The sequence below is a fragment of the Solanum verrucosum genome, unplaced genomic scaffold (assembly GCF_900185275.1).
Source record: "Solanum verrucosum unplaced genomic scaffold, falcon-dt-bn FXZP01000217.1, whole genome shotgun sequence".
NCBI classification, from domain to species: Eukaryota; Viridiplantae; Streptophyta; class Magnoliopsida; order Solanales; family Solanaceae; genus Solanum; species Solanum verrucosum.
In genome coordinates, this window is record NW_026020032.1 from 1,617,742 (window position 1) to 1,630,595 (window position 12,854).

Consider the following 12,854-nt stretch of genomic DNA (forward strand, 5'->3'; position numbering starts at 1 on the left):
GGGGTATTTCCTCATGTGCCCATGCAAGTTTGCTTGAAATAAAGATAGTAACAATGACAATTAAAAAGATACTAGTAATATTTTTGTTAATAGCCATTATTTCTTTTAATTCCCTCTATGCTTTCCTATTTTTCTATGAGAAAAGTTAAAAAGAGGGAAGAAAAAGATAATATGAGAATGATAAGGACAAGGGTGGTTTTTATAGGTGAAAAAATGATAATATTTTTGCTAAAAATTAGGTTTTGGTATAAGAGTATTTAGTGGATGTCCATTAAAAATTCTAAATGTAAGAGAAGGGATGTCCATCAAAAGTCTAATGTGGTAAAGAGAGAAATAAGGAAGGAAAAAAGGGATATTATGATTTTTTTCGCGAGTTTAAATGTTATATATTTTGATCGTATAAAAAATATTTATAAAGTTAGGTCATTTTATGAGTTAACACAAGTTTCCATGGTAACTGCGCTTTTGCACTTAATGATGGTGTAGCCCAAGAGACAAATCTGTGAGGCCTGTTGCCCAAAGTGAACAATAAATGCTATCGGCTATGACCATGTCAAGGTTGCGGAATGCGGAATACAAACCTAATGTGCTTCAACTTTTTACTGGACCTGAATATAGCATAAGCTTAGTACATTGAACTTTGACATAAAATGCAATGACATGTAGTGGCAATTGAAGTTTGAGACTGCATTTTCTTCAGTACCAACTTAGATTCTTAACACATTTTCCTTCATTATAGTGATAATTAAGTCTATTCTTGTGCACATTTGATGTAACTTAGAATATCAACAAAACTACTATAAAAATACCAAAAATAGATACTAAAACCTACAATAACAAAGTGAGACTACACAAATGGTAGCTTAGATATCAGCAAATAAAGGCTAGGCCAGTTCTACTACTGATGAATCTACCTCTGAACTTGAGGGAGAAAATAGATAAGGCTTGGGAGGCATTTGCAAAGAGTCTAGTTTCCCTTCTAACATTTCAACAACTTTGCTCATCGATGGTCGATTTGATGGATCAGTCTGTATGCACCATAAACTCGCTATCACCATCTTTCTTGCACATTCATTCTCCTCTTCATTCATTATCCCGACTAGTTGAAGCTCTTCGTCTAGTTCAAGTCGTTGATAAAGCCAATGTGGAAAGTAGATTTCACTCGTGCGATCAACTCCAACATCAACATTTTTTCTTCCTCCAACCATCTCTAGAACCATCATTCCATAGCTATAGACATCAGACTTGTGCGAGACACCTCCCAAGTTTCTACAAACAATTTCTGGAGCAATATAACCGATAGTCCCTCGTGGACCTAACATTGACACAATACTCTCCTGCTTCATGCACATTTTGGCTAGACCAAAGTCAGAGATCTTAGGACAAAAATCTTCATCAAGTAGGATATTATGAGGCTTTATATCAAAATGCAAAATCCGAGTGTTACAACCACGGTGTAAGTACTCCAATCCTCGAGCAATGCCTAGTGCGATTTTGTATAATATTGGCCAACCTAATTGGCGAACACTGTCGGATCTTTCTTCATAGATAAACTTTTCAAGAGATCCATTTGGCATGAACTCATATACAAGAGCTCTTTTGTGACCCTCAAAACAAAATCCCACAAGGCTCACAATGTTAACATGTGATGTTCTGCTAATACTTGCCACTTCGTTAATGAAATCTTCACCACTGCCTTTTAGTTCATTCAGGACCTTTACTGCCACTTGCCTCCCGTTACGCAAACTTCCTCTGTATACTTTACCAAATCCTCCATGGCCTAGTTTGCTTCTGAAGCGATTGGTGATTCGTTTGATGTCTGTATAATTGTATCTGTTTGGAGCGTATGATCCATAATTCTTTAAGAATTCTTCAACTTTTTGATGACCCTCAGCATTATATTCCCAAAACCTGATGTATTTGTACCACAAAATCTTTTCTCTGAAGCAGAAGAGTAAAACCAACAGTCCAACAGTAAACAAACTTGCACCTGTGGGGAAAAAATGAAGTCATGCCCCATCAGAGACTACAACAACAACATTCTAAACAATAACTACAACAAAAAATATGACAATTGAAGTACAAGAAGCAAGAGCGACAGTAACAGAAATCTAGAAACAAGAAACTACAGGAGTGTTGCTACGACTACTAATAGGAAAGGACAATCGAGAGCATCTGCAAACCAATACCTGTGGCCACCATGAACCAGATTATCTGAAGGTAGCCCCTTTTTGATGTTCCTGCTGTTAGAGTGCTAACATTTGCAACACCAATACTTTTAATAACATCTGCAACACCAAAGCTTGTGAGTTTCAGATTATAAAACTTTTCTCCGATTAAGTGAAAAAAGTCTGATAATGATAGAAGGAGAAAAAGATTTTAATTTGAAATGGAGACAAGTTTGCCCCCACATGGCTCCGCCCCTTGCACTAACTCCAGTTTTTCTCCCACATGGCTCTGCCCCTGTCCTTACCCAAATTTCTAAAACAGTGGATAAGTACATATATGTAGATGTCTACCTTTGTGACAAGAAAATTTGTTGGTTTTATCAGTCTGGCATTGACCTCCACCATAATGACATTCATTACATTCATCAGACAGTTTCCATTCTACTAGAAATTCAGGACCTAACATGTTGAACATATTATAACCAGCAAAATGATCGTTCTTCTTCTGCGTAATGTTACGAGCATTATTACTGCTACTGATGCATTTGAAAAAGTTGTTAATATTTATCATATTGAAAGAAATAGAAGGAGAGTATGGAAGGGAGAAATTTTTGTTAAACGCCTGGCACTTGTGTTGCGTCAAGGTTGTTTGAAGCTTCGGGTCCCCTAGCCAAACTGATGAATCATGCATCTTTAAAACATAGTACCATTCTCCTCCAGGAACTAGTTGGATTCTTGGATATGGTTTAGCATCACAACCAGACATGGGCATTATTCCACAATCGGGTTGTGTGGGAAGAGAGTAAGGAAATCTCAGGTCAGTAAAATTTCCACATGAAAATGACTTTGGACAAGTTGAAACATTTCTGCCCTTTGCCTGAACTAAGATTAGAAGAAGTGATAGAAGAAAGCTTACAAATGAAGTGATACCCATATTAAGTATCTCAAGAAGAGGAAGACTAGATTATGTACTCATTTGTTTACTTTACTTAACATTTAAAAGCATAGTTGATTTGGAAAATTTGTGAGAAACGTGTATCTCGGTGCAAAGACTTGAAGTCTTGCATCAATATTTAGACTTTACTAGATAATTTTTAAAGATGAATATGAGTGAGTGATTTTATTGATATAAAGAACTGAGTTAATTGATTTTTTTGATACAAAATAAAGTTTAATGACTTTACTAGATAGTTTTTTTAAGTTGAGTGACCTTTTGAGATATTAACTCCTGAAAATGAGAAGAAACAAACTAATTAGGATGCCTAGAGGGAGCCAAAATTGACCCAAAATTCCAATAGGACAAATAATTTATGGATGAAACCAAAAGGGTATAGGTGCAAGGGTCCTACTCAACATTTTTAAAATTTGGAAATTTTAAAAACTACACTTAATATATTTTACATCCACAAAGTTGGAGGCCCTTGCTCCTTTTTTTTGTTTGTTTTTGAACATTTTTTACTTTAAAGCATATATTTTTTATTATTGATGTAATGATATTTCTCAAATAGTAATTGTAATACTTTTTTTTTTCATTATTGATTATTAATACCTTCCTGAAATAACAATCCTAATAATATTTTCTATATATTATAGGTTATTTATTAAAGTTTATTTGTAAAATAATTGAAAGGTTTACTTTTGTTTATTTTCTTAGTAATAAAAGTATAAAATTGAATATACATGAGACTACGTCTCGTAGATCCATAAGACTTACGCCCCGTGTCTCGGGGCTTATGTCCTCGCTTTGTACTACATAAAACGTCCCGCCTCAGAACCCCGCCTTTTAAAACACTGATTTTCCTATTCAAAGAAATTAGGTGGAATCCATCGACAAACACCTAAAGTTGGAATGACTTTTTACTTAGTCAATCAAATAAATCTTGTACATTTTAAACATCCGTAACAAGTCTCCATTGTGTCATCTTGACATTTTTTGTTGATTTGACACATTCTTGGGAGGACCAACTTACAAATATAAATACCTTTTGGTGCTAGAATCCAACTCCTTTATACCATTGCTAGTGGACTGGGCCATTTTGGATAATGATTGAATACCTTTCTTGGACTGTGGAACAAACAGGCCCAAATATGCATGTAGGGCCCAAATGTACACCTTTAACAGCCTGTTAAGAGTTAGATGCAATGATAATAGGGAAATTGTACATAATGACAAACTATTAATTCAAATTAAATGATATAACCACACTTTGATTTAATTATGCCCTATAGCAAATTGTTTGACAGTTGCCTCTCTCCATCAAACTCTCGCTCGCTTTCTCTGTCGCTCGTCTCTCTCGCTTTATACAACAGAAATGTATAAATTGTGTTTCTGTTTGTATAAAGCAGGAGAAAATTGTATATACACATGCAAATACATATATATTCGTCTTATACACTTATAATTATACAATAAAAATATTCCCCTGCCCAGTTCTCTTTTGACTTTCTCTCTTTCTCGTTTTATACAAACACAGATTATACAAATATAATGTATAATTTATGTTTGTATAAAGCGAAAGAGAGCGATTTTTGATATACAAATATTTTTGTCAACGATTTATACAAACGAGAGGCAAACAACAATTTATACAAATGGTCTGCCAGCAAAATTATACAAATCTGAAGAGGAGCCAATGAATTATACAATTGCTTCTTTTTTGTATATATGTATAGCGAAATAGACATAGCTTTCAATTGTATATGTATAGCGAATTATACATATATATGTTTGCTATGGAGCGCAATTATGCAAACTTTGCTATAGCATACAAATATGATTTTTTTGTTTGCTATATGGGAAAGTTGCTCATGATAATATATAACAAAAAATGTCTCATTTTTTATGAGTTAGTTTGATTCGACATGAAATTTAAGAAAGAAGGGAGGATTTTTTAAACTTGTGGTCTAAAATACGTGATAAATATTTGTGTGGCTACAAATAATTTCATTAAGGATAAAATGAACATTTTAAAGTTAAATTGTTACTTAATATAGAAATGTGTTTTTTTTTACTAATTAAAAGGAAAAATAAGTCATATAAACTTAGACAAATAGAGTAGTAAATAAGACACATAAGGGCATCTCCAACCCAAACACCAAATTTGGTGTCACTACTATTTTAGTGTAAATCAACTCTAACCCACTGCACCAAATTTTACACCAAAAAGTAATATTTTTCTCTCTCTTCATTATTATATTATTATTTCTTATTTCATAAAACAAATTCTTTCTAAAACATTCACCATATAATTCATATTATTTTCTTTTATAGTCGTTTGATATAAAATTATTTTATACCATAATTTTTCAATAGTAGAATTAACATAAATTTAATTTTTTTAAAAAGTCATATATAGAAAAGTTAATTTATAAAAAAAGCTAACTTTTATATCTAAAATTAATATTATAAAAACAACTAAATATACAAGAGATTTAATTAAAATATACAATTTATATAATGTTTAATTAAATTTTTGTATAATGAAATAATATTAAAATATTCAATAAAGTGAATTGGTATGATGAATAGTGTTACACCAAATTGTGTAACACTATTCACACACCAAAATGGTGTAAAATTTGGCATTGGGTTGGAGCTCCAAAACACCAAATTTTACACCAAATAAGGATTTGGTGTAAAATTTGTATTGGGTTGGAGATGGTCTAAGTCTTCAATTTGGAAGATCTTTTTCTTCTATTTAAGTTGTAAATAATTACTGAAGATCGTTTTTCTCGATAGTGCATTGTATAAACATCATACATTGCTAAATAATGGACTAAAATTTAAGGGTAGAGAAACTTGGTAGATGTCAATTTTGTTATATAAATGTTTCTATATATTGAAGCACTTGAAATCACACAAATCACACAACATCAATTGTCTAGGCCAAAGTCATCTCAAGTCATTTTCAATAAAAAAAAAAACCTTATTACATTTTTTCCAACTAAAATCCACTCACCTGTTTTTTTTCCATCTTTCATTAATGCATTGAAAAGTAAATGCTTGTTACATTCATGTTTGTGACTTGACATTTACAATTCTTGTTAAATTTTATAATACTTAGATAATTTTGGAAAAGTTAAAAGTAAAGCGCTCTCTATCAAAAATGATTTTATTCTCGTGACTTGAATGTGAGACTTTTAATTAGGCAAAACACCTAGTTTTGTTTTTTGTATTTGTTATTTTGATGTCTGGAATTTACTTTTGAAGCTTGATTAATTTGAATTTACATCACATAATTAATATCCATTAAAGCGAGAAATACCCCATAACACAATTATTTTTTATTTCATTCATAGTTTTCCCATTTAATCTTGTATTAACTTTCCTATGTTATTTGCTTCTTTTCCAAGCATATAAAAGGGCAATAGCTCTAAAATCATTGAAGGAAAAGAAAAACTGCTAGAACTTACTTTAATCTTGAAAAAGGTTTAGATTTGGACCTTGATCTCCCATAGTTTTAGTTTAACGGCTAAATTGTTGGTAATTTGTAGTTTCCTCTCTCCTAAAATATTTAGAACATAAATTTTGAAGAACTTGATAAAAAACAACAAAGTTTAAAGAACATTTTCAAAACTAGAAAATTAAAACTAGTAGAGAAAGTAGAATTAGATACAAATTAGAAACAATATACGAAATATTTTTCTTAAAGAAGAAAATTGAGCCCATTGAATGCACAGTGTCCCCTTAAGGAAATTATTCCCCTCAAGTACCCGAGGTTAATGGAATATATTCTCCCAAGATAGAACGATCTTACTCACCGGTGTATCGGTACCTAAAACCACGGTGTCAGCGAACTACTCAACGGCAGTAAAGTACACTTAAAATACTAGATTTAGTAGTAGCAGAAGAAGTCCAAAAAATTAGTTCAACTAAAATGAAAGGAAATCCCTCAATTTATAGAAAACAAAGGGTAGTATGAAAAGGTTCTTATTGTGCCTTACCGGAAGGTCACAAACCTTTGGAAAAGTCATAATCTTTCGGAAAGGTCACAACCTTTCATAAAAGTCACAACTTTTCATAAAAGTTGCAACTCTTCATAAAAGTCGCAACTCTTCATTTTCCATTTACACCTTTTAAAACCCAACAAAGTATATACATGTATTATTATTCAATGATAACTTATAATTCCTATAATGAGTAGCAAATAATAGGTTTCAATTTTCAATTAGATAATACCAATTGGAAGCCATAATTATTTCATTATTAGTCTTGTAAAGTAAACTTTCTTTATAAGTATTAAAATACCTCAATATTTGTTATCATCAAGTATTATTGTGAGATGAATATATACATATTTTTTTCAATCACTCGGTTCAAATCTTAGAAAGCATTTTTTATACCACTAATGAAAATCACAAAATGAAATTAAAGGATATGGTTGAACACTTGAACTATATCTTTCTTTCTCTTTGCTAGTTAAGTACTAGCAAATTCTTAGTCAACTAAACATTTTACTCTTACATTTCTTTCAAACCATTTTCTGAAAAATGATTTTCTTGAGCTTGAGGTCTATCGGGAACAACCTCTCTACTCCACAAAGGTAGATGTAAGGTCTGCGTACATCCTAGACTTCTCACGCCCCCCTTGTGGGACTATACTGGCTATGTTGTTGTTGTCAGTTCTATTATTGATGAATCTACCTCTGATCTTGAGGGGGAAAATAGATAAGGCTTGGGAGGCATTTGCAAAGAGTCTAGTTTCCCTTCTAACATTTCCACAACCTTGCTCATCGATGGTCGATTTGAGGGATCAGTCTGTATGCACCATAAACTCGCTATCACCATTTTTCTTGCACTTTCGTTCTCCTCTTCATTCAATTCTCCGATTAGTTGAAACTCCTCGTCTATTTCAATTCGTCGATAGAGCCAATGTGGAAAGTAGATTTCACTCGTGCGATCAACTCCAACATCAACATTCGTTCTTCCTCCAACCATCTCTAGGACCATCATTCCATAGCTATAGACATCAGACTTGTGAGACACACCTCCCAAGTTTCTGCAAACAATTTCTGGAGCAATATAACCAATAGTCCCTCGTGGACCTAACATTGACACAACACTCTCCTGTTTCATGCACATTTTGGCAAGACCAAAGTCGGAAACCTTAGGACAAAAATCTTCATCAAGCAGGATATTATGAGGCTTTATATCAAAATGCAAAATCCGAGTGTTACAACCACGGTGCAAGTACTCTAATCCTCGAGCAATGCCTAATGCAATTTTGTACAATATTGGCCAGCCTAATTGGCGAAAAAAATGAAGTCATGCCCCATCAGAGACTACAACAACAACATAATAGCCGGTGTAATCCACAAAGTAGTATCTGGGGAGGGTAGGTGTAAGCAGACCTAACCCTACCTATGGACCCTCGGGACAAGAAAAAAAAACAGTTGGGAAAAGGAAATAACAAAAATGAAGAAACCACGGCAAAATACTATAGAAAGCATGACCAAACATTCTAAACAATAACTACAACAAAAAATATGACAATCGAAGTACAAGAAGCGACAGTAACAGTAACAGAAATCTAGCAACAAGAAACTACAAGATTATTGCTACGACTACTAATAGGAAAGGATAATCAAGAACATCTGCAACACCAATACCTGTGGCCACCAATATGACTACTAATAGGAAAGGAAAAAAAATGAAGTCATGCCCCATCAGAGAATACAACAACATACACAGTATAATCCCACAAAGTAGGGTCTGGGGAGGGTAGGTGTAGGAAGACCTTACTGCTACCTAAGAGGTAGAGAGGTTGTTTCCAATAGACCCCCGGTTCGAGAAAAAAGAAAAGCAGTTCGGAAAAGGAAATAACAAACATGAAGTACAAGAAGCAACATATAGTAACAAAATTTTAGAAACAAGAATCTACAGGAGTACTGCTCGACTACTAATAGGAAAGGATAAGCGAGACCATCTGCAACACCAATACCTGTGGCCACCTTGAACCAGATTGTCGGAAGGTAACCCCTTTTTGATGTTCCTTCTGTTAGAATGCTAACATCTGCAACACCAACACTTGTGAGTTTCATATTATAAAACTTATCTCCGATTAAGAAAAAAAGTCTATTAATGATAGAAGGAGAATAAATGTTTAATTTTGAATGAATACAAGTTTGCTCCCACATGGCTCCGTCCCTGCCCCTACCCCAATTTTTTGAAGAAAATAAAACTATCTAAACAGGGGATAATATTAACTTGACCTTTGAAATGAAGTACATATATGGAGATGTCTACCTTTATGACAAGAACATTTGTTGGTTTTATCAGTCTGGCACTGACCTCCACCTTGGTGACATTGGTAACAGTCGTAAGACAGTTCCCATTGTACCAGAAAAACGTGACTTAACATTTTGAACACATCTCTATCAGATGCTAACGTGTCAATTGGCAATCTGATAAGTGAACAATTCGCAGGAAGATTGCCTGCTCGAATGTCTTCATCATCATCTCCAGAAAGCTTGTAGTATATGCTAAAGTCTTTACAAGCATTGTACATTTTATAACCAGCAAAATGATCATTCTTCTTCTGGGTAGTGTTTGGGGCATTACGACTGGTGCTGTTACATTTTTGAAGTCGTGAAGTGTAGGTGTAGTGAAAGAAACAGAAGGAGAGTCATGAAGGGAGAAATTTTTGCTAAAAATCTGGCACTTGCGTTGCCTCAACATGGTATGAAGCTTCAGGTCCAAGAGCCAAACTGTAAAATTATGCGGTTTTTCCATAGGATTGTACCAATCCCCTCCAGGAAGCAGTTGGATTCTTGGATATGGTTTAGTATCACAACCAGACATCGTCATTAGTCCGCAATCAGATTGTGAGGAAAGAGAGAAAGGAAAGCTCAAGTCAGTAAGATTCCCACATGAAAAGAACTTTGGACAAGTTGAATCATTTCTTCCCTTTGCCTGAACTAACATCAGAAGGAAGCAAATAAAAGAATAAGCCAAAGTCATATTGAATCTATACTGCAAGAAGAGGAAAGAGTAGAAGGTTTGTGAATTGTAATACTAGCTAGCTCACCAGAAATCTCTTATAAGATCAAGTTCAATAACTTCTAAACACTGTAACTATTACAAGTCTTTCTCACTGGTAAACTTTGTCAAAAAGAAACCAAACGTATAACATGGGTCTTTCTAGCCATTGACACCAGTGGAAAGACTTGACTTCTTAAGTCTGCAAACAAACAGCAACTTCTCATTATTTTCAGGACCAAAATCTTTGGAAAATGACTTGAACTGTAGAAATAGAAGCTATATTCATTTCAGTTGACTGAAATTTAAATGGTATGCAGATAGATCCGAAGGTGAAAATAAAAAAGGAAATGGCTCTCGTCACACCCTAAAAGGCACGTAAAGATAGTATGTAAATACAAAAATGCAACCTTCCATTTGCTCACTTTCTCATTAGATACTACCAAGAAAGTATTTTCAAGATTGGCGGAGTATACACAGAATAAGCTTGGCTATGTTTCATGCCATCTTCTTCAAAGTTAAGGAAGACACACTATAAGCCTATGGCTAAGGTTGAAACAATAGTGCATATCACTGTGATATGAAATACTCAAATTGATACTAGTACTTGCATAGATTTCTAACCATGGCCCCTCCATTCCAGGAGTTCCAGTAGTACCTCATATTGTAAGTTTTTTTTTTTCTAATTTCTGCCATTCATTTTCTGTTACACCAGTTTTTGACCCCAAAAGGCAACAAAAAGAGAGGGTCTTTGGACGGGAGCCACTGGTTTGCACCTGCCAGTATATACAACAGCTCTTACATAATGAAATCAAAATTGAATCACTTTCATTCATAGATACATTGCTCAAGAATCTTCTCACAGTAGTACATTCATAATCTTCAAAAATTCACATCAATAACTAAAGAAAGGGGGTATTGAAATTTTAACTACTTTGTAGTAGTTTTATCAGAGCAAATAAAGGCTAGGCCAGTTCTACTACTGAAGAATCTACTCGGTTCTTGACGGAGAATATAGGTAAGGCTTGGGAGGCATTTGCAAAGAGTCTAGGTTCCCTTCTAACATTTCCACAATCTTGCTCATGGATGGTCGATTTGAGGTATCAGTCTGTATGCACCATAAAGTCACCATCACCATCTTTCTCGCACATTCTTTCTCCTCTTCATTTATTATCCCGATTAGTTGAAGCTCTTCGTCTAGTTCAAGTCATTGATAAAGCCAATGTGGAAAGTAGATTTCACTCGTGCGATCAACACCTTCATCAACATTTTTTCTTCCTCAAACCATCTCTAGGACCATCATTCCATAGCTATAGACATCAGACTTGTGAGAGACACCTCCCAAGTTTCTACAAACAATTTCTGGAGCAATATAACCGATAGTCCTTCGTGGACCTAACATTGACACGATACTCTCCTTTTTCATGCACAGTTTGGCAAGACCAAAGTCTGAGATCTTAGGACAAAAATCTTCATCAAGAAGGATATTATGAGGCTTTATATCAAAATGCAAAATCCGAGTATTACAACCACGGTGCAAGTACTCCAATCCTCGAGCAATGCCTAGTGTGATTTTGTACAATATTGGCCAACCTAATTGGCGAACACTGTCGGATCTTTCCTCATAGATAAACTTTTCAAGAGATCCATTTGGCATGAACTCATATACAAGAGCTCTTTTGTGACCTTCAAAACAAAATCCCACAAGGCTCACAATGTTAACATGTGATGTTCTGCTAATACTTGCCACTTCGTTAATGAAATCTTCACCACTGCCTTTTAGTTCATTCAGGACCTTTACTGCTACTTCACTCCCATTACTCAAACTTCCTCTATACACATTACCAAATCCTCCTTGACCTAGTTTGCTTCTGAAGTGACCAGTGATTCTTTTGATGTCTGTATAATTGTATCTGTTTGGAGCATATGATCCATAGTTCTTTAAGTATTCTTCAACTTTTTGGTGATCCTCAGCATTAGATTCCCAAAACCTGAGGTGTTTGTACCACAATTTTTTTTCTCTGAAGCAAAAGAGTAGTAAAGCCAACAGTCCAACAATAGATAAACTTGCACCAGTGGGAAAAATTGAAATCATGCCCCATCAGAGAAATTTTTTTCCCTCAATTCCACATCCATACATTTTGTGTACTGAAAACTATTTAATTCTCTTGTTTTTGTTTCTTTATCACTAGAGAAAGGTTTTTGAGCTTATACAAAATGATGAGAATTCAAATGTTATGCATGAAAATTCTGTAATAAGAATAGCATGGACGCAATTAAATATATTCTAGTACCTGTGACTAGAATCAGCTCCACCATGTTTCTTCCATTTCTTCAAGTTGTTTCTTTTCTTTGATCAGTACTACTTGTAGGTGTTTATGCATCTACAGAAGGGGGCAATAATACGAAATATATTATCTATGCGGCATGAAACAAGAAAGGGACTTAAGAAGCATGAACTTGACCTATAAAGTATAGATTATTTTGGAGATGTCTACCTTTGTGACAAGAAAATTTGTTGGTTTTATCAGTCTGGCATCGACCTCCACCATAATGGCATTCGCCACATTCATCAGACAGTTTCCATTCTACAAGAATTTCGGGACCTAACAGGTTTAACAAATCACCACGACTTGAATGAATTGGCAATCTGATAAGTAAACAGTTGGTAGGAAGATTGTCTGCTCCTATGTTTTCATCAACATCTTC

The 12,854-nt window shown here is 34.3% G+C and overlaps 1 protein-coding gene across 1 annotated transcript in view; it reads right to left on the reverse strand.

Moving 5' to 3' along the window:
• Positions 1-861: 861 nt before the first annotated feature.
• The window catches only part of LOC125821553 (LEAF RUST 10 DISEASE-RESISTANCE LOCUS RECEPTOR-LIKE PROTEIN KINASE-like 2.1), a 48,064-nt gene continuing 36,071 nt past the window's right edge, over positions 862-12,854 (reverse strand). The window contains exons 4-5 of the mRNA XM_049500970.1: positions 8,156-8,203; positions 862-1,258 (exon numbers count right to left, since the gene is read on the reverse strand). Coding sequence (XP_049356927.1) covers positions 885-1,258; positions 8,156-8,203 — 422 coding nt within the window. The 3' untranslated portion in view covers positions 862-884. The remainder of the gene's footprint in view (positions 1,259-8,155; positions 8,204-12,854) is intronic.